Source organism: Colias eurytheme, chromosome 25 (assembly GCF_061535395.1).
Source record: "Colias eurytheme isolate Ceu_HAF_F1 chromosome 25, ilColEury1 Martin Lab GWU primary, whole genome shotgun sequence".
NCBI classification, from domain to species: domain Eukaryota; kingdom Metazoa; phylum Arthropoda; class Insecta; order Lepidoptera; family Pieridae; genus Colias; species Colias eurytheme.
This window is the reverse complement of record NC_143004.1, coordinates 7,630,879-7,656,168: the sequence shown is the minus strand read 5'-3', so window position 1 is coordinate 7,656,168 and position 25,290 is coordinate 7,630,879. Positions and strand designations below refer to the sequence as shown.

The 25,290-nt window shown below is 33.6% G+C and overlaps 2 protein-coding genes across 2 annotated transcripts; one reads left to right on the top strand and one right to left on the bottom strand.

Annotated features, from left to right (window-relative positions):
• Positions 1 to 4: 4 nt before the first annotated feature.
• Positions 5 to 4,413, bottom strand: LOC149897758 (gastrulation defective protein 1 homolog). Its single transcript, XM_090116009.1, has 5 exons — positions 3,955 to 4,413; positions 3,011 to 3,198; positions 2,522 to 2,633; positions 1,725 to 1,920; positions 5 to 1,151 (listed from the first exon to the last, which is right to left on the bottom strand). Exons 1-5 carry the CDS (start codon positions 4,265 to 4,267, stop codon positions 26 to 28), a joined length of 1,935 nt encoding a protein of 644 aa, XP_089972135.1. The 5' UTR covers positions 4,268 to 4,413; the 3' UTR covers positions 5 to 25.
• Positions 4,414 to 9,394: 4,981 nt separating this feature from the next.
• On the top strand, positions 9,395 to 22,831 carry CtsK1 (C1 family peptidase 26-29-p). Its single transcript, XM_090116302.1, has 15 exons — positions 9,395 to 9,516; positions 9,721 to 9,808; positions 13,085 to 13,190; positions 14,135 to 14,258; positions 14,412 to 14,547; positions 15,315 to 15,430; positions 15,761 to 15,875; positions 16,456 to 16,536; positions 17,062 to 17,183; positions 17,585 to 17,686; positions 18,204 to 18,330; positions 20,808 to 20,913; positions 21,325 to 21,414; positions 21,712 to 21,809; positions 22,623 to 22,831. The coding sequence occupies exons 1-15, from the start codon at positions 9,456 to 9,458 to the stop codon at positions 22,807 to 22,809; spliced, it is 1,659 nt and encodes a 552-aa protein (XP_089972428.1). The 5' UTR covers positions 9,395 to 9,455; the 3' UTR covers positions 22,810 to 22,831.
• Positions 22,832 to 25,290: the final 2,459 nt, after the last annotated feature.

Sequence of the window (25,290 nt, the reverse complement as noted above, 5' to 3'; positions counted from 1 at the left end):
AAAATCTATGTTTACAATGATTTATTCAAGTATCCGACTTCGGTTTCTTAGCATCAGATGGTCCGTCTTCATCGTCCAAAAATATCGGTTTCGGCTGTGTTTTCTTATACGCTGGTGCAACCCAGAAGGGATTTTCCTCTGCATCCTTAGCGAATTTCAATATAGCTTCCCTTGGATCCTGATCATCATCAACCCTTTTGGAAAGTCCCAAATTCCTTATAACGAAGGAACTTAGAGTACTTCCAGATGCTGCTACCCTTCCTCCCTGACCAGAGGTTATAGGTAGATCAGGTCTGTGCGATTTCAATGGGTCTAACCTATCCTTTTCCAATTTCTTCTTATTTGTCCGTAGTTTTTCTTGCTTGAATAGTGGTAAGGCGTGTGGAGTGATGATTTGCTGCGAGCTAACAACTTCTATAGACTGTTTCTTTCTGTGAGTTTTCACTATACACAGTTTAGCACCACGCAGACTTCTCTTGCTATCGTAATAACATTTTACAACACCGTTTCCACAACCGACAAATAATTGGTTTAACTTCGCATGCCAAATTGCTTTGATCACGTGAGATTTCGTCACATCTATATGTGATACTTCTTCGAACGTTTTTACGTTGTAGAATATTAATCTACCAACATCCTGGTTTCTTTGTAGCGATTCGCCCGTAAACACCATATTGTCATCTGGACTGAAACCGCAGTCAGTCTGCTCATACCTCGAGAATAGACCCCCAAATACATTGAGCGGTTTCTTAAACGCTCGCAAATCCCAGACTTTCATTGTGTCATCATTGCCTCTAGTTGCGAGATAGGACCCCAAGTAAGAAAACGCTATGCTCGATATTTCTGAATGCTTTTGATGTGCGTTTCGCAGTAAAGTCGATGTGTTGACAAAGTTCTTTCTATGGTCCCACATTTGTATGGACCCATCGTAGCATCCACAAGCTACTGTATTGCCATCTCTAGAGAACGCACAAGATGTAGGATTTGTTTTTAATCCGCCCTGTTGTCGTGGTTTTATGACTGCTTTATGTTGTTTCGGGTTTTCTGTGAGCCATAACCTGAGGGTGCCATCTTGTGCGCAAGTCATGAATTCTTCGCGGATGTGTGGATGCCAGCAACCGCTGTTTAACGCTGCTGTGTGGCCTTTTGTTCTGAAAATAAATTTAATTAGATATACATTTTTTACTATTTTTTATTTAGCTTTGTTTCAGCGGAAAATGGTAAATGGTACAAAGATCGAAACATATTTGCTTACTGTCTATAAAATGTCGAATACTAATCTTTAGATTATAAACTAATTCGCAAAATTGAAAAATCGTGATCCGTAACATTTGAGCGTATAATATTAGCAGGTTCGTTCGAAATATATTCCCACGAGATTGCAATCAAACAGCGTTTATAATATTACGAGAATTCACATACCTACAGCACAATTTTTATTCAAAACAACACTATTTTTATTCATACAGAGTTACCTACTTGGCCGCTGTTTCATCTGATTGTAATTGACACCGCGTCCTAAGTCGGAGCATGTTTACGTAGTAAGTGCCTATTCACATAATATGCTTTACCGATTAAGAAGCTTTTCCATCAGAATATAAGTTCACAACATATAGGTAATATTACTAGCTGTGCCCCGCGGTTTTACCTCCGTTCCTCTTGGTCTTAGCGTGAACAAACAAACAAACAAACCCTTCAGCTTTATAATATTAGTATATATTTACCTAGCCATATCAGTAATATACTGATCTCCCTTCACACACTCGAGCACCTCAAAGCCGTCTCTATCCAGCACTTTGGCCTGTGCCGCACCACTCACAACCAAAATGGAGTCCCCAGTTGCTGAATATTGTAGCGCTCGTATTGGGTGATTCTCGCACGGTTGGAGGGTACGGAATGAACGCATTGATGAGTCCATACCTGAAGAATGGAATATTTTATTCATTAATAACTCAGGCCCCGGAATCACAGACACAATAGAAAATCTATTGTGTTGTGGACCGATCGGGCCGTTTGGGGCTCAATGGGCTAATGTGACAGCTATTTAATGGTTAGTGATATAAAATGCTAAATTATGTAAATAGGTAATAGAGAGGTGATTTAAAATACAATATACATATTTGATTTCTGGAGCTAAGAAATGCACACGCAAAACTACGACTTTCATGGAAAGTGCAGGTCGACATGATCATTCATATTTTTAGTATAAACAGTTGTTCTGTCCATAATGTGTTTTTACTTAATTTGGATTTATTTCCTATCTTAAAGGGTCCATTATGTATACTTTCATTTCTGTCGCAAATTTATATTAAAAAATTTAATACAGATCTATAATACAACATACTTATATTTTTTTTTCTATCTTTCTTCTTTAACCCATTGAGCCCCGAACGGCCAGATCCGACCGTGACACAATAGATTTTCTATTGTGTCTGTGATTCCGGGGCCTGATGGATTAAAGGATGCACAATAGACCTCAACTATGTTTGTTATAAAATAAAACATTATAAAATCATGTTACCAGCGAAATCCCAAAACGACACATCGTAATCCACAGAGCCGGTAGCCAGACGAGCACCTGATGGGTCCACCGCTAGAGCTACTACAGCTTTTGTGCCGTGGTACATTTCCACCTTTAAACAATTACATAACGGCAAAGTGAAAAATAAATATGCAAGAATCTGATATAGTTGGAGATTAAATTTAATGATCAAATGTGCATTGATAATTTTAATAAAAAAAATTGAGCCGTCTAGACTCGTAGAGTCCCCTGGCGATCTGACATCCGACATTATTTTGTACGCTGAATATAGTGATTAGCGACGAGTCGCATACACCCTATTTCGGTTTCATGTGTGTCTATAAATGATTCACATCAAAAATTCTAAATAATTTGATAAAAAAAAAAATTATCAGCATATCACAACACATAGTATAAAATGTATTCATTAGAAAATACTAAATTCTTGTCTAGGTACTTTGCTTAATAAGAAGCTTTAAATGAGCTTACCTCATGTGAGTTAGGTATCCGTTTATCCAAACTAAGTTCCTCATCGTCAGAATCGCTCAACTCATTGTAACTATCGTCAGAATCTCTGTCATCCTTTTGTTTTTCCGGTTTTAATATATTGTCTGGTATAGGAGGGCCGATTACCTCTTCATCGTCACTTTCTTGAGATGTGGTTGGTGGTAAAGGACCTTTAAAAATCCATACTAAGTCTGTCTGTCTGTTACTCAATCACGCCTAAACTACTGATCCAATTTTCATGAAATTTGGTATGGAGATATTTTGATACCCGAGAAAGGACAAAGGCTACTTTTTATCCCGGGAAAATGACGCAATCCCGGAAATCCCACGGGAACGGGAACTATGCGGGTTTTTCATTGACTGTGCGGGCGAAGCCGCGGGCGGAAAGCTAGTATTATATAAATATTTTAAGTCAATATTTCTTCAACATGATTGAGTCAATTTATATAGAAAAGGTCATAAAAAGGTGCAGCTATTCTTTAGTTATCTTCATATCACAATATCATTTTATACAAATAACTTCATTTTGATTCGTATGGAATTTAAATTTAATCAAAAATAAATATTAAAAAAAAATGTTGTGTGGTTTTATGAAACCACGGTAAAAGTGAAACTGTTCGAACGGTTCCGAACACTGCTTTGTGTATACCTACTCGGCAGCCGCGATACACGCAACATGCGCTACACAGACCAAAAAGTTTGAGACGATGTAATAAAAGTTTCACTTTAACAATCAAGTCAGAGAATTAATGCCTGACAGATAATAGTATCTCATTTCTGGCATTTTTTTCTATATTTTAGTAGTATCAGTCCCATCACCCATGTAGTATTGAAAATTTTCTGCCCTACATTTGCTGAGATTTAGAATACTGCATTAAAAGTTCTAGGTAAAAGGTGGTTATAATTTAGTTAACATTTTAACTTACCTATAACTTCATCATTTTCTTTAGCCTTTTGCTCCAGCTCTGCCTGTTTTTTAGCAACTTCTTGCGCGGTTTTCCTCGCACGTTCCATCATTTCTTCCACGTCGAAGTTCTTTGCCTTCTTACCGAAGTTTTTAATACCCATAACCTTTTGTACATGTTGGTTTTCTAAATCGTCTGATAATTCTTCAATTTCCTTTTGCTCCTGTATCGGAGTGCGCCCGAAAGTACCGAAGCCCGACGTTGATTCATTGTCTTTTTTTTCTTTTTGAAAGTTTAATGTGATTTTGCCGAAAGATATCGGTTTCTTACTCATCTTTATTTATTCTTAGGTTTATCAATTTTATACAAAATCAAACATACACGATCGCAATTAATGCTTTACACGTAAAATACCATATTATTTATTAGGGTTTAACCGACAAACCATTGATATTTATTTATAATTAAATATTAAATACAAAAACATAATACACTGCTGCTTATGTGGGGCACTATGTTTATAAATATTTGACGTTTTGCGTTTAACATTGACATTATTTGACACATAATAATAATAATAATAAATCGTTTATTTGCAAGTAAACATGGTATACCTACACAGGTGTTAAGAATAAGATACATTATTTCAGCATGTTTAGCCGTTATTCAACGGCATGCAAATACATTTTACATTAGATATACATTTTATATTATGTCTTCTTAATTTTATTTTATTAAAATCAATTCATTTGTTATTCATTCACATTATTATAATTAATATTTGTTACCTAATGCCCACAGAGTAAGTAATATAAATCAAAATGCTAATCACTACATATTTAGGGTGTCTTCCGATATGCACTGCAACCACTGCACAGTGCTATCACTGTAGAAAAATTCGTTCCGTTATGGACTTCCAGTATACTGCCGCAGTCGGCAGTACCCTATAGTCTGTCCACCAGGGGTAGGACAGTTCCATACAATGACAGATTTGGGGTTTTTATTTTCAAAATGCGCCATCTCTTAACGGTATCCAAAACAGTTAGTTGCTTTATACGATCACAGATGGAAGAACAATCGATAAGAAATAATTTATTACAAAACAAAAAAGACAAAGAACATTTATTTAAATATCTAATTATTTAATTGAACTTGTATTATAAATATTTTTAAATTTTGTGTAACTTACAAGTTGAGTAATAATTACGATAGCAACACAATGAATTGATTCCAATATTGATTGTGAAAATACGTCACAAATATGGCGACTGCTCCTTGCTTTGCGCTTGTTTGTAGTTTTGTTCCATATTTTGTACTGTTCTTCGTGATTCGTGAAATTAATCCGCCGATCCGCGTTGAGTCAGAGTCAGAGAGACTGAGGAGAGGACTCATCCTCTCCTCAGTCCTCCGTAGTGAAGTGTACGAATTTCCAAAGAATACAAAAAGATTAAAAAAATCATATATCCATCAAACAAAATTTAGTGACGGACATTATTTTTGAAGAAAGATGTTCCTAAAAAAGGATTGAAACAAAAAATAAAAAGTTTACTGACATACTATTGTGTATTATCCCTTTAATTGTGATAAACATAAAACTACATTAAAAAGTTATTTTGAAAATACAGTAATTCATGTACTTGTTGTATACAGTCTGGCAAAATCACATATCATGGCGAGGACGAAATAAAAACAACAGCACAAACATATAAAAATAAACATAAACATGTAACAATTAAAAATAATATTGTTATTTAAATATGTAATACTGTTCAAAATCAATTATTTTCTAAAAATTCCGTACCATTGTCAAAATTTACAATTTTATGTTAATTACTGTAAGTGTAAATAAATAAATAATTGTAAAATAAAATTTGTTTTTATTTGTATGCACTCCCTTTCTGAAACTCATGCTTAGACTTCATCTTCTTACTATTTTACTGTATTCAAGGTGATAAGATTTTACTTATTAGGTATTTGATTTTCTCTCAACTTGAATACAATAAAATAGTAAGAAGCTGAAGTCAAAGTACCTACCATTGCATGTAATATAGTAGATGTCTATAGCTATAGCTATACATTCACGTTACGGCTAAAGGTAGGTGAGAACATAAACTTAAGATTAGCCGGCTAAACTTAGGTTTATTTTCGACGAGGTGTTAATGTTAGTTTGTTCTATCTTTAGCCGGCTAAACTTAAGTGTAACCGCAGGCCCGTGGCTAAAAATGTCGGGGTGGGTAGATTTGGTTACTATAATACATGTAAGGAACAGGGCGAGTGTTTTCTGGCACTTCGCCGGCTGCTGCCGCAGCACGCTCGCTGCGCTCGCTCGGCTCGTGCGGGTCTTAAGAGTTCTAACCTAACCTAACCTAGCCACCAGCTTTCTGCCCTGAGTCGGGGTGGGTAGATTTGGTTACTATAATACATGTAAGGAACAGGGCGAGTGTTTTCTGGCACTGTGCGGGCCCCTCAAGCCCTCCACCGGCCCGGCGCTAACCAAATCTACCCACCCCGACATTTTTAGCCACGGGCCTGCGGTTACACTTAAGTTTAGCCGGCTAAAGATAGAACAAACTAACATTAACACCTCGTCGAAAATAAACCTAAGTTTAGCCGGCTAATCTTAAGTTTATGTTCTCACCTACCTTTAGCCGTGACATATACATTTCACAAGTTTGTGGATGTCGATAATAGATGGCGCTGTTTATCAGATCAATTGACATTAGCGGTCTTCAAAAAATTCTGCGAGCGGGCTCTCTATACCCGTATATATTATATTACTCTATGCTGTCCACTATAAGAATTGCTTTTTGACAGCTCGACGGGTGATACCAGAAGTGATGTTCAAAAGATTATCGATTGTGATACCATTTCAATTATAAATTAAAAATATTATCATAAATCGAATCAGGTACGTAAATAATAATTACAACGTAAACGTACTAATAAGATATGTAATAATAAGACCACATATCTATGCATTGTATGTTAAAACTAAACTAAACTAATATTTTATTATTTATTGGTTTCTATCTTACAATTTGGTTGTCTTTACGTTTAAATTATATAACATAATAGAAGAGTTTTTCTGCATCGGATATATTTTACAGAGTATTTCTATCGATTATTATAATCTATCGACCCATCATTGAATAATTCTGTGTAGACATCACTAAGTGGGCGGGACCTGTCCATGAAGAACGATAATTATTTGTATGACATTTTAACATAGACAATACAATCCTTCATAGGCGTGAAGCTGTCAAAAAGCAAATAATATAATGGACAGAGTATAGAGAAATATATGACGTCATAAATCGCCGCCCGCGCCATACTGTGAGCACTGGCGTTTTCGAGGTAAGGTACTCGCAGTACTTTGATCACGTGATCAGTCCACAGAGCAAGTAATATGATCAGTCAAAACCACTCGAGTGCCTACGTCATATAAACAAAGCTACAGTTTAATCAGAAAATTTTACAGTTCTGTAATTAGTTTGGATTAATAAATAAAACAATGGAAGAATTGCAAAAATTAACTTTATTAGACTGTGTTGAAAATGTTCAATACGAGCTGAAAGTTCTTTTTTATGAAAAAGTACTTACTTTTATTATATTACTAGATTTCCGCCCGCGGCTTCGCCCGCGTTTCAAAGGAAAACTCGCATAGTTCCCGTTCCCGTGGGATTTCCGGGATAAAACCTATCCTATGTGTTAATCCAAGTTACCCTCTATATGTGTGCTAAATTTCATTGTAATCGGTTCAGTAGTTTTTAAGTGAAAGAGTAACAAACATCCATACATCCATACAAACTTTCGCCTTTATAATAGTACTAGCTTTCCGCCTGCGGCTTCGCCCGCGTTTTCAAAAAAAAACCCGCATAGTTCCCGTTCCCGTGGGATTTCCGGGATAAAACCTAGCCTATGTCACTCAGAAATGATGTAGCTTTCCAACAGTGAAAGAATTTTTCAAATCTGCCAAGTAGTTTCGGAGCCTATTCAATTCATACAAACAAACAAACAAAAAATCAAATCTTTCCTCTTTATAATATGTATAGATATGTATAGATTATTAATTATATTATATTATAAATTCAATTTACAATTAATATTAATTAAAATATTTTTAATTGGACAGTACTCCAAAACAGTTTATTTTTATGTTCTAGAAAAAGAAATGAATAGAAAAGAAATGAATATTACGTACATAATTGTGCTTGCGGTCAGCCGGACGGCTACCCGCAATGCGGTTACCCGCATAATGCGTATACGCTCTAATACACTCATTTGAATGCTGCGTCAAATAATTCGGCTGACAGTATACGGGATTGCGTTCCGTTTTAAACCGTAACCAGTACATAACCAGTCTGGCTATAAAGGAATGGGTTCTCAGTATACTGAATTGACGTCACACTGTACAGTGGTCGCAGTGCATATCGGAAGACACCCTTAAAGTAATTAGTACTATAGGTATTTAAAATAACGTCGATTTCCGTGGTTTTTCTGCCTCTATTTGTTTTTTATGTATGCTTAGATTTTTAAAACTACACAATACTTTTCTGATTAGATGTCTGCTGTATTTTCATAGCTTCATCTGCTGCTGCTGTAAAAAAGAACATTGATATGCTATGACCAAAGTATTTATGTTATGACTCAGGACATGGACGTATAAAAAAAGACGGACGCCGTATTACGAACAAACAATGTGAAGCCACCATAGTAAGCTAGCGATCGTGTAAAGACAATAAACACGCACACACTCTCACCATAGTAAGCTAGTCGGCCGCCATTACGTCGTGACTCGTGAACTACCGACTGATTAACTGCGTCACTGTTTCACAAAAAATATTTAAAATGCCGTCTTGCGTGGTTAAATGGTGTCGCAACAGTACAATTTTAAATAACAAAACACAAGGGATTACATTCCACAGGGAAGCAAGTTATTTCTGTTATGTTTTAATGACAAAATTATTACGGCAAAATTTATAGAAAAAAATACAGCCGCCATTGTTATCAGGACAGCTGTTGCCATGGCAACATGGCACACACACATGGATGGTTCGCCGCCATTACTAGGCTTCACTCAATGTTTAGGTGATATAGGTACCGTCCGTCTTTTTTTATACGTCCATGACTCAGGACTACACAAGTGTATACTCAGTGTAGCTTGTAGGCAAGTGTATACAGTATAATGTATACTAGCCTGTAGGTCACCTCAATACGAATTTACAATAAAAAAAATGGAATGATTCACCTTATTGCACCTTATATAAAGTAAACATCTTTTGTAAACTGAATGTGAATCACGATTTAGGGGTATTATTAAAATATTCTGCCTTTTGTTTTAGGAAAACGATTAGCGTCACATGCCCTAAATTCCATTTACTTACCTACATGGCGTTGCATACTTTTCGCATATTTTCGTGTAGTCGCATTAAAATAAATAACAGGAACTGTCAGTTGTCATTTTACATTTGTCATTCTCATTAGGACACAATCGGAGGCGGTTGTGCCGGTCCTATTTGAAAATGTTTTTGTTCATATTTCTATGTCTCTTCGTCGGTTGTTTGGGAGGCTTTATCAACAAAGGTAAACATTTAATAGTTTCCTATATTTTATTATGATATTAGTATCAAGGTTTTGTAAAGTAATACGCATTTAATTACATCCAATTACCCACTATTCTTTTTGTTTCGTAGAATAATTCGAAGTTTCATTGTAAGCTATTAAAAAAAGCGAAATATAATCTGTTGCAAATTTAAGCGTTTCTATTTCTGTTTTATTTTTAATTAGATTCGCCACCACAATGGAACGACGTTTATACGGTCAAGGGTCTGTTGAACATACCTTACGCGGAATTACACGAACCGTTTTATGCGTGGTAAGTAGTTTTTTCTAGTTAATTATAATTCTAGACGTTCGACACTATTTCTTTAGGAATAAATGTAAATAAATTGTTTTATAGGCTTCTAAGGGGTACTTATTTGATTTGTTTTCATACTTTCTATGAATAAATAATAAAAAAAATATATTTTGTTAGTAAGTATACACTGTATCATAGGTATAATATGTAGTTATAATATGTTAGATTTTATGTATTTTTTACACATACACATCCTCACAAACTTTTGCATTTATAATAGTAGGATTCGCAAAGAACAAAGAAATAGTTAATGTTTAAAATCAATTTAAGCAAAGTAGATATATTAGTAATTATTTGTATTGACCTATACAAAGGTCACATGATAAGCAGTTATTTACATACATGAGGCGTATGGATTTGCTGATTAAACAAATAATAAACAAAATGTTGTATTATGACACTTTATTATGGTCTACGACCTGAAATTGTGTCATATCTGTGTCGTAGTGAATATTCAGAGATATATTTAATTTTAATAGTGGCGAACAATTTTATTGTAAGGCTATACAAATGTTATAAAAAGGATTTTTTTTATAAAATAATGTCAGGAAGTGCTGGACTGATTTTGATTTTCTTGTTATCAGTAGAAGCTATTTTTTTGATATTCAAAAAAGTGATATAACTAAAGATTTTTTTATTAGATTTTATTTTGAAGTCAACTCATGCTATCCAGGTATTATGTATATAGAATATAGGACTATATCCTATATACATAATACCAATAATTAATATTGCGTCCATGCAAATATAGTAATAATTTGAGTTTTGATCTAGATTAAAATATATTCAATGCATTTCAATGAATAGGTATTCATTAGAAAATGAATATTTCTGCACTGCTGAAAATATCTTCCAAAATATCCCATTATTATTTTTTACACTTATGTGTGAATGATAGGAATTGGAATCCAACAAATTATACATATTATAATTTACATGCTTACATGGCTTTACATATGTGATAAAAAGCTCGTAAAATTTTCAAATATTTTTGCGATATGATTGAAAATTCCTTCTTTGAATAATGTGAATTATTCATTGTATTTATATTTACTTCAGTTGATATACCTACATGATGGTGAAAATTTCCAATGGGGTCTGGAGGGAAAGTACTTAAAATACTGGAGATTGAAAATTTTAAGCGAAATAGCATTTAATTCAAGCAATTTATTCAAGAATTCACTTGCCACAACCGGGAAAAGCTATTGAAAATTTTTGAACTTTTTCAAAATTGTTCTTTACAATCCATATGGAATACAGGGTGTACCAAAAAGTAGTGATGAACGGAAGCTGAGAGGTAGAGGACCTAGAGGGCTATCCGAATCACCCTCATGTATGTTATGCGATTTTTCGTATTTTCGGAGTTATGACGTTTTTTTCAATTTTTCAGCTATCGCCGAGTACGATGATATTTTCACTCATGCTGACGTCAATGATTGCGGAAGATGCTTGATTTTTTTTGTGTGCTAAGCTGAAAGATAGGCCAATTCAGTATGGTAACATTTACTATCGTTAGATCTTTGAATGGAATAAAAAAAAGAATTAAATGGCAAGAAAGATAAAATTACCCAGTATGTTCACCACTTCAAGGGCCCGTAAAAAAATAAAATCACATAAAAAAAGGTTTCCGTTTGACTTTTAAAAACTTGCTCTATCTATCAGATAGCTAAGCTGAAAATTTCATTTTATTATTCAGAAGGCTTCAATCGAAAAATTTAAATCTAAATGTGGTAAGTGCAAAAATTGAATTAACATGATGATCATTAAAACCAATAAATAGGTGTTTAATTACCAGAAATTTTTAAAATAACCCCGCTGTTGCTCAATGCAAGTGCGACATCACCGTAAAAAGTTGTCTTTTAAATGTCTGAATGCCCTTTTATCATTTTTAATGGTTTCTTCTGCTACTATGAATTTCCGGGTTATTTCGTCCAAATTGTGGCATTCTCTCAAGTAGCCGAGGTCTTTTTAGTATTCCCATTGAAACAAATCAATGGGGTTTAGGTCGAGGAACCGTGGAGGCCAGGCTTTAAGGCAGGCGTCACCGGCGCATGCGCAGGCTGCAACGACCAATCCATATTTCAGGGTATCTTTGCCCTTTAGCCTGGCCTGCACGGTCCCCGGACATAAACCCTATTGATTTTTTTCCGTGGGGATACTACAAAGACGAGAGACTGCCACAATTTGGACGAAATAACCCGGAAATTCATAGTAGCAGAAGAAACCATTAAAAATGATAAAAGGGCATTCAGACATTTAAAAGGCAACTTTTTACGGTGATGTCGCACTTGCATTGAGCAACAGCGGGATTATTTTAAAAATTTCTGGTAATTAAACACCTATTTATTGGTTTTAATGATCATCATGTTAATTCAATTTTTGCACTTACCACATTTAGATTTAAATTTTTCGATTGAAGCCTTCTGAATAATAAGATGAAATTTTCAGGGTAGCTATCTGATAGATAGAGCAAGTTTTCAAAAGTCAAACGGAAAACTTTTTTTAGGTGATTTTATTTTTTTACGGGCCCTTGAAGTGGTGAACATACTGGGTAATTTTATCTTTCTTGCCATTTAATTCTTTTTTTTATTCCATTCAAAGATCTAACGATAGTAAATGTTACCATACTGAATTGGCCTATCTTTCAGCTTAGCACACAAAAAAAATCAAGCATCTTCCGCAATCATTGACGTCAGCATGAGTGAAAATATCATCGTACTCGGCGATAGCTGAAAAATTGAAAAAAACGTCATAACTCCGAAAATACGAAAAATCGCATAACATACATGGGGGTGATTCGAATAGCCCTCTAGGTCCTCTACCTCTCAGCTTCCGTTCATCACTACTTTTTGGTACACCCTGTATAATTTTCGTTCTATTGAAAATATTTATGAATGATGCAATATTACGATGATTGAAGGTAGGTCAAGGCGATTAACTGTATTTAGCGTTTTCTAACAGTGCCTGAATCAATAGGTAATTATTTACTTGTAAATATGAGCACGATTGTTCTCATTCACTTGTCGGACAATAAATAAATGAGGTAAAGGATGTTGAAGATAAAATATATTTGTACATAAATATTAATACTTATACTTATCGCTAGCCACCATTGGCTGTGGTCGGTGGCCTGTTTTGCGTTGACCCTAATTAGTAACGTATTCTTTTTCAATATGAAAATGTTCCAGATTTTTTGATACATTAGATTAGAATAAATAATAATTTAAATTACAGGTACGACCGTAAGAATGCGAAGTCCCGCATCGACTACTATGGCGGTATGGTCAAGACGTATCAGCTGGAGGCAAGCGTGTTCCCGGAGTTTGGTACTTCCATCAAGGTATTGTATCTTTTATTAATTACTCGTTGCTTTTTTAGGCGATAATTACAATCCCTGTGCCTTAACAAAAACGTTGCAAAAAAAATAAACCGACTAAGTACGAGTCCTATAAACCTGTTTTTCCTATCATAACTATAAATTTATACTTTTCACAATTTTTCCGAAAAATTTGCAGAATTTGTCGAGCCGATCTCGCGTTTTTCGCTTTGCAACACAGTTGGATTGGAGATTCATTTTTTTATATATGTTACCAGAAATGTATGAAATCCAGGAATTGTATACAAATCCTAGGAATATATAGAATATATAGAAAGTTTATTTACTACGTTAAGTCTACTATTACTTAAGTAAAAACCTGAAACCTTATACAAGCGGACAATTAATATAATATAGCGTATTGCTTTTTTTTTAATTTGTGTTATAACATAAACACGTGTAGTATCCTATATTATCATTTTAATAATTAATTAATGAATATCTATTATACCGGAAATATCGACTTGTGTTCAATGATTATTTTGTTTTCGATGTATAGTTGTATTAATAGAAGTTTATCGTATTTCTGTTGGAAACTAAGCTACTTTATTAATTTATGAAACTTATAACAACCCTAGATTTCCGCCCGTGGCTTCGCCTGCACTATGGGGTTTTTTTTGCTTTTCAAAGAAAAAAACCCCCTGGATAGTTCCCGTTCCTGTGGGATTTCCGGGATAAAAAGTAGCATTTGTCTTATTCTGGGTCTTCAGCATGTAGGTTACATACCAAATTTCACTGTAGTAAGGAGTATATCGAGTTAGTTGTCAAAAATAAAGTAAATATAAATTTATAAAGAATAGAAAAAATTTGATCACGAGGCGGGACTTGAACCCGGTTTCGAGGACGCGAGTTTATAAGCCATCTTCCATCTCTATTTTGTGATAATATTTTCATTATTTTCTATATAGATAGCACCAATAACAACGGAGCAAGTGCTGAACCAAGAGACATGCCTACAAGTCAATGGTAGCAGTGATAACAGTATCAACGTCCAATCGGTATTGCCAGATATGACAGATTTCAAATTTATAGGTAAGTAAACAAGACGAATCTACCCTCAATTATTATTTATGTTTTTAATGAATTCCTATCTTAAACAATGTTCATACTCAAACATTTATTTATTCAATCAGCCTTCTTCTAGAAGCAATTTTGAATCGGCATTACGTGTTTTGATTTTTTTAGGCACAGAAACAATGCAAGACTCGGACACGTCAAAATGGCGAATGGTGAACACGATCGGTGATAAAGTGAACAAATACACAATGTGGGTTAAGTACAGGAAGAGCTTGAGAGGGGACATCTTACCTATACCAGTGAGGTTAGTAAATTGATAAGAAAAGATAGAAAACATTTGTATACATAGTATTTTCTAGTGTTTGATTTTACGCGAGTATTATACATTTAGAAATTAAAGATTTTAACGGATTTTAAACGCGATTTATTCATTATATTATTGTCCCGACGTTTCGCACACTTTCAAGTCTCCCCGTGACCACGCTCGATTCAAAGTGTACGAAACGTCCGCATCGGGAAAATAATATGTATAATGAATAAATCGCGTTTCAAATCCGTTAAAATCAGTTGTATAGATAGCCAAAATATAAAGGAAGGTATAAATATAGATTATTCAGAAATATATAAATATGATTTTGAAAGATTTAAGTTCAATTCAAGGCACAATAATTATTCTGTCACAAGGCACAGTCTGAAGGAAAAGTCTGCTTATGCGTCTATGAGGCAGAGTTTACTTATAAGTTCTATAATTGACTTTGCACATTACTGGCACGAAATAAGGTGTTAATTCTAATGAATATTTTATTTAATGCCAATCGGACATTTTTGGGCGATCTTTTTTTGATAGGCGATTTAGATTCGATTTAGAGTTTTACCTGCATTTTTCTGCTCCTATTGGACTAAGAGTGACGATATACAGCCTATAGCCTTCCTCTATAAATGGACTATCTAACAGTGAAATATTTTTCAAACCGGACCCGTGGTTCCTGCGCGGTTTAGCGCGTTTAAGTAACCAAACAAACAAACATCTCAGCTTCAGTACATAATTTGATTAACTTTTTATACTTTTAGGTATGAAATGAAAGGCTACAACTCTCTCCTGGGTTCGCACTACGATCATTATTACATTGACTACACCGACTATGATGTGGATGATATTAATCAAGATGTCTTCAAAATTGATCCAAGTAAGTTTTTTATTAAGGAAAATGGAAATTGATCCTTATTTCGAATGTGTTTAAATACAAATTTGCCTATCATTTGAACAGTGATATTCTATTGAAGAATAAGAATTTTAGAATTTATTTTTGTTTTGAAACATCCAACCAAAGCTTAAAATATAATTTTTTAATTAAATTATTGTTATATTCATATAGTAACTCACTGAAATCAATCTTCTGTGAAAGAGTATTCATTTATTATAATATCTGAAATACATGCAAATTATTATGAATACTCATCACACATATTACGTTATAGTGTTAAAAATTTATGTACAGTCTATGTGTTTGTTCCAGGCTACAAATGCACATCGTTCCCGGGCCCTGGTAACAAGCACTACGCTACGTTCAACCCGATGAAGGAGTTCGTACATCCCGTACACGACGTACATGTTGATGATGAGTTTGATAGGTTTGTTCGTTCATTAATTTGTTCATTCATAAATTTATTCGTTCGTTATTTCATTCGTTCATTCATTAATTTATTCATTCAATCATATTTTACTATTTCTATTATCCTATTAATCCTAAGATTTCTACTTATCTTTCTAATTGTACTCATTAAAAACCGACTAAATTACTAATTTTATAAGACCTAATATTTCTACTACTTTTATTAATTCTTCTATAAACTCTACGCTACTTTCAACCCGATGAAAGAGTTCGTACATCCCATACATGATGTACATGTTGATGATGAATTCGATAGGTTTGCTCGTTTTTTTATTCGTACATTCATTTGATCATTATATTATATCCTACTAATGCGGTCATTAGAATCGGTATTCTACTAAAGTTATTTATCCTATCGCATAACAAAATAATCTTAAATTTCAAAAAATATGAAATGTACTATGTTGCAACATCAAGTCATGTTTTTATCGACACCACTTCAGAAAAAAAAAAAACATTTTATTCATAATATTTTTTTTTTCTGAAGTTTCATGAAAAATCTGAATGTTTCGTTTCAATAAAATATTTTTTTTTAACAGATTCCAAACGAAACACAGCAAACAGTATGCCAGTGTAATTGAACACGCCAAGAGATTGAATATATTCAGACAGAATCTTAGGTAAGTTATTGTTAATATTTCTAAGTACTATTATTCAATTTGATATAATGCCAAGGCTTGAGTTGTTATTTGTATAAGTATAAAATATACGTAAAAATAATCGCAGTTCGTACTGTACACTTCGACGGTATTTATTTGTGCAAGATTGCATTTTATTAAAAACTTAGTAATAAAAAACTAACAGATATTTAATAATCTTTTTTTATCTTGTTTGTGATTTAACGCGAGTATTGGCGGTCTCTACTGGGAGACACGCTCAAATCGTTAAGTTCAATAAAATAAATATAAAAGTATAAATGAATATAAAAGTCCGTTAAAAATGTTTAATCTATACAAATATAAAGCTGAAGAGTTTGTTTGTTTGAACGCGCTAATCTCGGGAACTACTGGTCCGATTTGAAAAATTCTTTCGGTGTTAGATAGCTCATTTATCGAGGAAGACTATAGGCTATATATCATCACGAGCCACGGGGGTGAAACCGCGTGGAGCAGCTAGTTTATAATAATCTCTTTTCCCTTACACAGATATATCCACTCAAACAACAGAATGCGTCGCGGTTTCACACTATCAGTGAATCATCTCGCAGATCGAACTGATGATGAGTTATCTGCTTTACGAGGACGCAAGTACTCCGGGCCTAACCCTGGTGAGTGTTAACCTTTTATCTTTGTAAATGTACAAAATAATCTATTAATACAAGCAACAACACATATTTTTTTATGTGAAATAAATGATTTATTTATTTATTTATTTATATATTCCCAAAACGATTAAAAGTGAAGTCCCGTGTCCCCAAGTGGGGTAAGGGGCAGATGCATTATTCATACATCTGTTTCACTGATTGATTTTCTTTAAGGACAAGTAGGTGATCAGCCTTCTGTGTCCTGCCAGACCGAGACATTTTTTTTTCTTCGTCTCCACCGGGAATCAAACCCAGGACCCCTCGGTGCTACGCTCACGCGTCAACCACTGTACCAAGGAGGCGGTCGTCAAAACGAATAAGCAAAATCAAAAATAATTTAATTATAATTTTAATTCTGTTAACAGGTCTACCTTTCCCATACGGCAGTGCTGAATTAGAAGACATGAGTGTAAAACTGCCCCCAGAATTCGACTGGAGGCTGTTTGGTGCTGTTACACCAGTTAAAGGTAAATATTATGAATAAAACATTATTTAGGGCCGATTTTTCAATGCTTGGTTAAAACTTAAAACTTATTCGTCGAATAACATATTAAACTACCATTTCAAAAATGTATTCTACTAGCCCGTATTTTCCGTTATTTTTTTTAGTACCGTCGTTCGTGTAATACTTTATTCGACGGATAAATTTTAACCAAGGATTGAAAAATCGGCCCTTAACCTAGTCAAAAGGTAATATTTAATGTAATTTGTGTGTTATTGTGTTTATTGTAATACTGTGGATTCAAATAAATAATCTTTCTTTCTTTCTAATTCAAATTGAAATAAAAAACATTTATATGCAAGAACAAAAACCACGCAAAAATTCTTAAATATGAATTTAAAATAAATTCAATTTCAAATCATGGGAAAATGGCTTGAGTGATGGTTAACGATTTAAAAATAGCTAAATTTTATTACATACAGCTCAGTACAACTCATATATTTTACTATATTTGATTTGATTTGATTTGAATTCTATTCCAGACCAATCAGTATGCGGTTCGTGTTGGTCCTTCGGTACAGTGGGTGCAGTGGAAGGAGCCCTATTTTTGCATAACGGAGGTCACTTGGTCAGATTGAGCCAACAAGCGCTCGTTGATTGTTCTTGGGGGTGAGTTTATTCGAATTCAAATTCGATATTTGATATTCGACATTCGAAATTCGACATTCGAAATTCGACATTCGACATTCGACATTCGATATTCGATATTCGATATTCGACATTCGATATTCGACATTCGACATTCGACATTCGACATTCGATATTCGACATTCGACATTCGATATTCGACATTCGACATTCGACATTCGATATTCGATATTCGATATTCGATATTCGACATTCGACATTCGACATGCGACATTCGACATTCGACATTCGATATTCGAAATTCAAATTCAAATTCAAATGTTGTTCGAAAATGTAGTAGTTTTGTATTCTTTATGTGTGTAAAAATACTAATAATGTGCTTGATTTTATTCATGTACGTTATACGCACGATCAAAAGGAAATCCTACTAGTATTGTAAATGTGAAAGTTTGTGAGGATGTGTGTGTGTGTGTGTGTTTGTTACTCTTTCACTCAAATTCTACTGGACCGATTACAATGAAATTTAGCACACATATAGAGGGTAGCTTTGATTACTATTTTGTACACATCGGTTTTATCCCGGAAATCCCACGGGAACGGGAACTGCGGGTTTTTCTTTGAAAATGCGGGCTAAGCCGCGGGCGGAAAGCTAGTAGTAAAGGAGAAGGTACCATATTAGTCTTATTAGATTACTCACGTGCCTTTGATTCTATTAATATAAAGTTATTACTCTCAAAACTTACATATTATGGTTTTGATGCGAACACGGTTATGTGGTTTGTAAGTTACCTTACATATCGCTCACAGGTCGTTAAAATAGGTGGAGATGATGCATGTACTTCTCAGTGTGTCCGGGTTACTAGAGGCGTTCCGCAAGGCTTCATACTCGGTCCACTGCTATTCATTTTGTACACAGCGGATGTCACGAATATCATAAAACATTGTAAATATCATATATATGCTGATGACATACAATTATACATTTCTTTTAAAGTGAGTGAGATGGACGTTGCCTTGACAAAATTTCAAGAAGATCTAAGTAATATTGTTTCATGGTCAAAAACTAACTGCCTCGTTTTAAACCCAAGTAAAAGTAAATACATGATCTTAGGAACCAGGTGCCAAGTTAATGCCATCGCAAGCCAAAAACCATGTTTGTCAATAAGCGGAGAACAAATAGAAAGGGTTATGGAAGCACGCAATTTAGGTGTAATTTTTGACGAATCCTTACGTTTTCATAATCACATAATTAATATATCAAAAAATTGTTTCTATCGTCTTAAATTATTGTACAGAATAAGAAATTATCTTAATGTAAACGTTCGAAAACTATTATGTGAATCGCTGATCCTCTCAAAATTTAATTATGCTAGCACTGTCATAGGTCCCCGGTTATTAGCATCAACTAAAAAAATAATGCAGAGGGTACAAAATGCTTGCACTCGCTTTTGTCACAATATTCCACCCCGAGCCCATGTCACCCCGTATTTGAACAGTAGTAACACTTTAAAGATGGAGTATCGACAGCAAATACAATTAGCTACACTTTTATTTAATGTAGTTAAGTACAAAGTACCAGCCTATTTGTACAAAAAGCTGAAGTGGTTGTCGGAGTCAAACACGAGTCACTCAACACGATACAGGAATGTACTGATGGAAGTGCCCCTCCACAGAACTGCAGCATTTAGGTGTAGCTTTAAATTTAGTGCCTCTAAGTGCTGGAATGACTTGCCACCACCGATCCGCAATAGCAACAATGTATTGGGCTTCAAAAACAAACTGAAGTCCCATTTGCTCTGCTTGCAAAAAGGTTCTGAGGTCGGGGCTCCAAACACGTGACTCGGTACGGCTCTGGTGATAATTCTATTTGTTGTTGATTAATTACATATATGATGTATCGCGTATTGTATCTTCTTTTAGAATATATTATCGTCTGTTATGTAATTCTTTATAATATATATATATATATATATATGTTTCCTATCTACTATATTATATTCCTATATATTATATTATTGCTTTTATTTTATTTATTATTTTACTATTTTTTTTTCATAATATGTACACTGCCACTGTCAGGATGTCAATGTGGTGTCCACTGAAAATCAGTGGAGAATCTAAGTGTCTTGTCCTTAGATTCTCAAACCACTGAGTGGATATTATCCATTTTGTGCCGTTGTAACTAGTTATAAGTTAATTTTATTTTATTTCTTTTTTATGTATTAATGTGCATCGGTACAAATAAATGTATTTTATTTCTTCTTTCTTCTTTCTTTCTAGTATGACATAATTTGTCGTATGTATTTTTCATTGTTATAGGGGAAATGAAACTGATTGAGTTGATTTTTTACGAGTATGGGAATTGTTTTAAAAGTTGTAGAATTTTAAATCGATCGAAATGTGAAAAATGTGTAATGTCGATTCGAGTGCTTCTAAAAGAAGTCTAATTGAATAAATAAATGTTTGAGTTTGAGTTATATATTGCATTTTGTTAACAGTTTCGGTAATAACGGTTGTGACGGCGGCGAAGATTTCCGCGCCTATCAATGGATCATGAAGCACGGTTTGCCCACTGAGGAGGACTATGGCGGATATCTTGGACAGGTAAAAATTATAAAAATATCTCTTACCCGCGCAGTTTAAACTTACCAAATTATATATTAAACCTTCCTGGAGAACAATGTTATTCTATTATTGAAAACAGAATGGAAACAAAATGGAACTGCATCAAGCAGTTGTTTTTCAGTTGATCGCAAAGACAGACGCGGTAGAGGATCTTTGTTTAGTATCTATACTAATATTATAAAGCTGAAGAGTTATTTTTTTTGAACGAATTTATGGAGGAAAGCTATAGGCTATATATCATCACGCTAATGGCGCAGTTGACCGACAGGAGCGGAACAATACGGCGGAGCACAGCTAGTACTACATAATTATAATTGTTAATATGAAAAAAAATAATGCTTATGAATTAGTCAAAATAAACTAAATACTTGCCTTTCAATTTTGTTTCAGGACGGCTATTGCCACATTGACAATACAACATTGATAACATCAATCAAGGGATGGGTTAATGTCACCACTAAAAACGAGAATGCACTTAAGGTATAGTTATTTTTACTAATATAAGAATTTACCCCCCCCCCCCCAGAAATAACTAAAACACTTTGTTATAATTCTACATCAAGATTCTAGAACATGCTTTTTATTTTATCCTTTATGAGATTTAAAAAAGACGTTTGACTGTTTAACCCATTGAGCCCCGAACGATTCTATTGTGTCTGTGATTCCGGGGCCTGATGGATTAAAATATAATAAAAATTACAAATATAAATTAGTAACGACTAAAGTAACTCCCATTACAAATATTCTACAGTAAATATATAAATTATTTATTTCTAGTTGGCAATATTCAAGCACGGCCCAATATCAGTGGCCATCGATGCAAGTCACAAGAGTTTCAGCTTTTATTCCAATGGGGTGTACTATGAGCCTAAATGGTGAGTTATTTTTGTTTTAAGATACGAAATAACTTTATTTTTATACACACAATATATACCTATAATCATCTATAATCATCTGGTATTTCAAGTAGAAGTTTTCATATAGTAAATAACATTTTATATGTATGTAAATAAATGTAAATTTAAAAAACACTGTCATCGGAAATTCCGAGAAATTAGGCCTTTCATCGCGGTAAAAAGTAGTCTGTAATAATCTTTATCATTTAGCTTATAAACTACTAGGTTTCCGCCCGCGGCTTCGCCCGCGCAGCCTAAGAAAAACCCGCATAGTTCCCGTTCCCGTGGGATTTCCGGGATTGCGTCATTTTCCCGGGATAAAAAGTAACCTATGTCCTTTCTCGGGTATCTGTATTGGTTTAGTGGTTTAGGCGTGATTGAGTAACAGACAGACAGACAGAGTTACTTTCGCATTTATAATATTAGTATGCATTTTCATACGTACACAAAAATATGATAAACAGGTCGGGTCAACATGTAGGCTACAAATCATCATGTTAAGGCCAATAGGAGCATAGCAATGCGGGTAAAACCGCACAGCACAGCTAGTCTATACTAATATTATACAGAGGACAGGTTTGTATGTATGTATGGTTTTGACGCATAAACTACTGGACCGATTTTGATTAAATTTGGCACAGACAATCTTTAAACCCTGAGTAAGAACATAGGCTACATTTTATTGCGAAGTATGTACTACGGGCGAAGCCGGGGCGGACCCCTAGTTTATCTATATTTTTGATTGTGTGCTTGAAATAAAATCTGATTCACCATATAAATATTTGATTACAGTAAAAACAAAGTAGAAGAACTCGATCATGCAGTACTCGCAGTGGGTTATGGAATCCTCAACGGGCAAAAGTATTGGCTTATCAAGAATTCCTGGTCCAATTTATGGGGGAACGATGGTTATGTGCTTATGAGTATGAAGGAGGATAATTGTGGAGTACAGGCTGCTCCTACTTATGTGCTTATGTGAATGAATGAATAAATAAAGAGGGGGGGAGGGGGAAAATAGTAGGGGGGGGGGAATTAGTGAATTAATAAAAGGGGGGAGAAAGTTGGGGGATACTAAGTTGCTAAGTTTACGAGATAAGGGTGGATATCAAGTTACTAAGATTACAAGGAAGGGGGATGGATTTATGTGTGTTAAGTTATGGGGGGTAATAAGTTGGGAGGGGGGTGATTATTGAAAGTCTAATGTGGGTTCTTTAAATCGAAATTACCCCAAAACACTTGTTAAGGTGGTCAGTAATGTAAGTTGGTTGAAGTAATTACAACAAATGAATGTGGGTAGTTTTTAAAATTTGTAAATGCTCGAAAATGTGGGTAAAAAATAATTCAACGTTTGAATTTTACTTTTATTTAAATACGGTACTAGATTATATTATAAAGAATCTCTATTCTCGCTAAACAGTTTCTATAACCCTGTGAATTTTAAGTTGTTATACATTTAAGTACAATTTTCTAGTGTAATAAAATAAATAGAGTGCAAAATTACAATAGCTTTTAAATTTTAGTATTTCATATTTCAAGTTATATAATATATAATGCTGTTAAATAAATAAAGATATATATTTTATTTAAGTTTATAATGTTAGTTTAAAAAAATTGCTTATATAATATGTATAAAATACTCTGTAGTTTAAAAAATTGATAGAAGCATGCTATTTCAGAGAATATTGTAAAATTTTGAACACTATGATTCGTTTTCCTTATGCGCATTTGTCATTTTAAAAATTTTTATTAAAATAATATCAAAACTAAACATTCTGTAAGGGAAATGCATCAATTTCAAATAAAAAATACGAGATTTATTATAATTTTTTCATCATTGCGATTAAACATAATGCTAGCTGTACACCACAGATTTGCATGATAATTGGCATGATATATGATGAATTTACTTACTAATGTTTACTGTATTGTAAAACGTAAAATTGCATCTTAAAGTAATTAAAAAACCGATTTCATTATATTAAAAAGAAGTGGATCATTTGTAAGGAAATAATTGTTTAACAATAGATAAAAAACTTATAAAATTTCATTACTATTATTTAGATTTCTTAGGCATATGTTAAGTTATAGGTATTGAATCTCTCACGAATTTTATTTCGCAGTAACATTCCATGATATTACTTGTTTAAGAATTATTTTGTGTAATAAACTTTTTATAGAAATATGAGTTTTATTTTATTAAATACCCTGCATCGCACTTATTTTCCATTAAATAATTAAAAAAAAAAACAACTGTATAAAATGAATACGCATGAAATGCATGTGCAGATCCATGATTTCTTTCGATTATAAAAATGTTATCAAAACATTTGACTATAAATTCAAAGTATCTATATCAACAGAAAAGATTTAGAAACATTGAAGTAATATTGATTTAAGTATGTTTGTTAATCTCAGTAAAAAAGTACTGGACCGCTACTGGACGGATTTGTACGAAACTAAAGTAATATTGGTGATACCACAGATAACAATATAATACCTAGTTACAATTACATATTATATTATATTATCTGTGATAATACTAGATACGCTTGGTTTTGCTAAGATAACATAATAACAAAAGAAAGGAAATGAAAACAAAAGTCTATTTTATAAATCAGAGTACAATTGATTTCATACAGAAAGAGGGTGGTCAACAAAAACATAGGTATGTATTTTATTGTCTCCTAATGCGGTTGCATCCAAATGCACATGTGGTCAACTCTTATTTGGTTTCCGGGGCATATATCCTGATGTATAGTTTTCTTGTACTGCAATAAAAGACATTAATATGATCAAAAATTACCAATTCCCTTAAAATTACACTAAAATAAAGCCTGTGTGCTGGAAGATTTCGACTGTTGAAATAATTTTAAAAATAATTTAATCATTTATTTATTTATTATCATTTATAAAGCAAAATATAGAAAATTTAAGTCTTGTTAACGTAGATATCTGTACAATGTACAATAACAATTATTCAATTCAATCAATAATTCTTTGTAAGAAGGTAATACTGTGGTAATACCTAACCGTTTTTATTTTTAAATTATATTTTATTAACAACAAATTACCGCTCGTACGTGTTATGTTCGTAACTTCGTAGATATATTTTTAATTCTTACCATGGTGGAGACGGCGCGATCTCGTATCAAAAATCTTTTGTTTTCTCTAACAATCAACTTACCGACCAATAGTTCCAAGGAGGATAATACGGCATCCAAGTCTTCGTTTCCTTTTGAGGTTTATCTTCTCCCAATTCGTTACCTGGAGCTAAAGGATCATTGTCTTCTCCAGACTTATCAAAATGAGCTCTTAAAGAATCAATTTTCTTCAAAGTTGGCATTATTTTTCCATACGACTTCAGTTTTCGTGATCTCGAATGTATTTTATTTAAGTGATGATAAATATCTATTAATAGTTCTAATTGTTGTAACACTTCGTTGTTATTAACATTGTTGTA

Bases quoted from the DNA above. Each gene is read 5' to 3' on its own strand.
- LOC149897758 (XM_090116009.1), bottom strand. From the start codon at position 4,267: ATGAGTAAGAAACCGATATCTTTCGGCAAAATCACATTAAACTTTCAA. The intron at 3,199-3,954 runs GTAAGTTAAAAT...GGATTTTTAAAG, and splicing joins AGAAAATGATGAAGTTATAG to GTCCTTTACCACCAACCACA. The intron at 1,921-2,521 runs GTAACATGATTT...TCCATTCTTCAG, and splicing joins GTCGTTTTGGGATTTCGCTG to GTATGGACTCATCAATGCGT.
- CtsK1 (XM_090116302.1), top strand. From the start codon at position 9,456: ATGTTTTTGTTCATATTTCTATGTCTCTTCGTCGGTTGTTTGGGAGGC. The intron at 15,876-16,455 runs GTTTGTTCGTTC...TTTTTTTAACAG, and splicing joins GTTGATGATGAGTTTGATAG to ATTCCAAACGAAACACAGCA. The intron at 21,415-21,711 runs GTATAGTTATTT...ATTTATTTCTAG, and splicing joins AAAACGAGAATGCACTTAAG to TTGGCAATATTCAAGCACGG.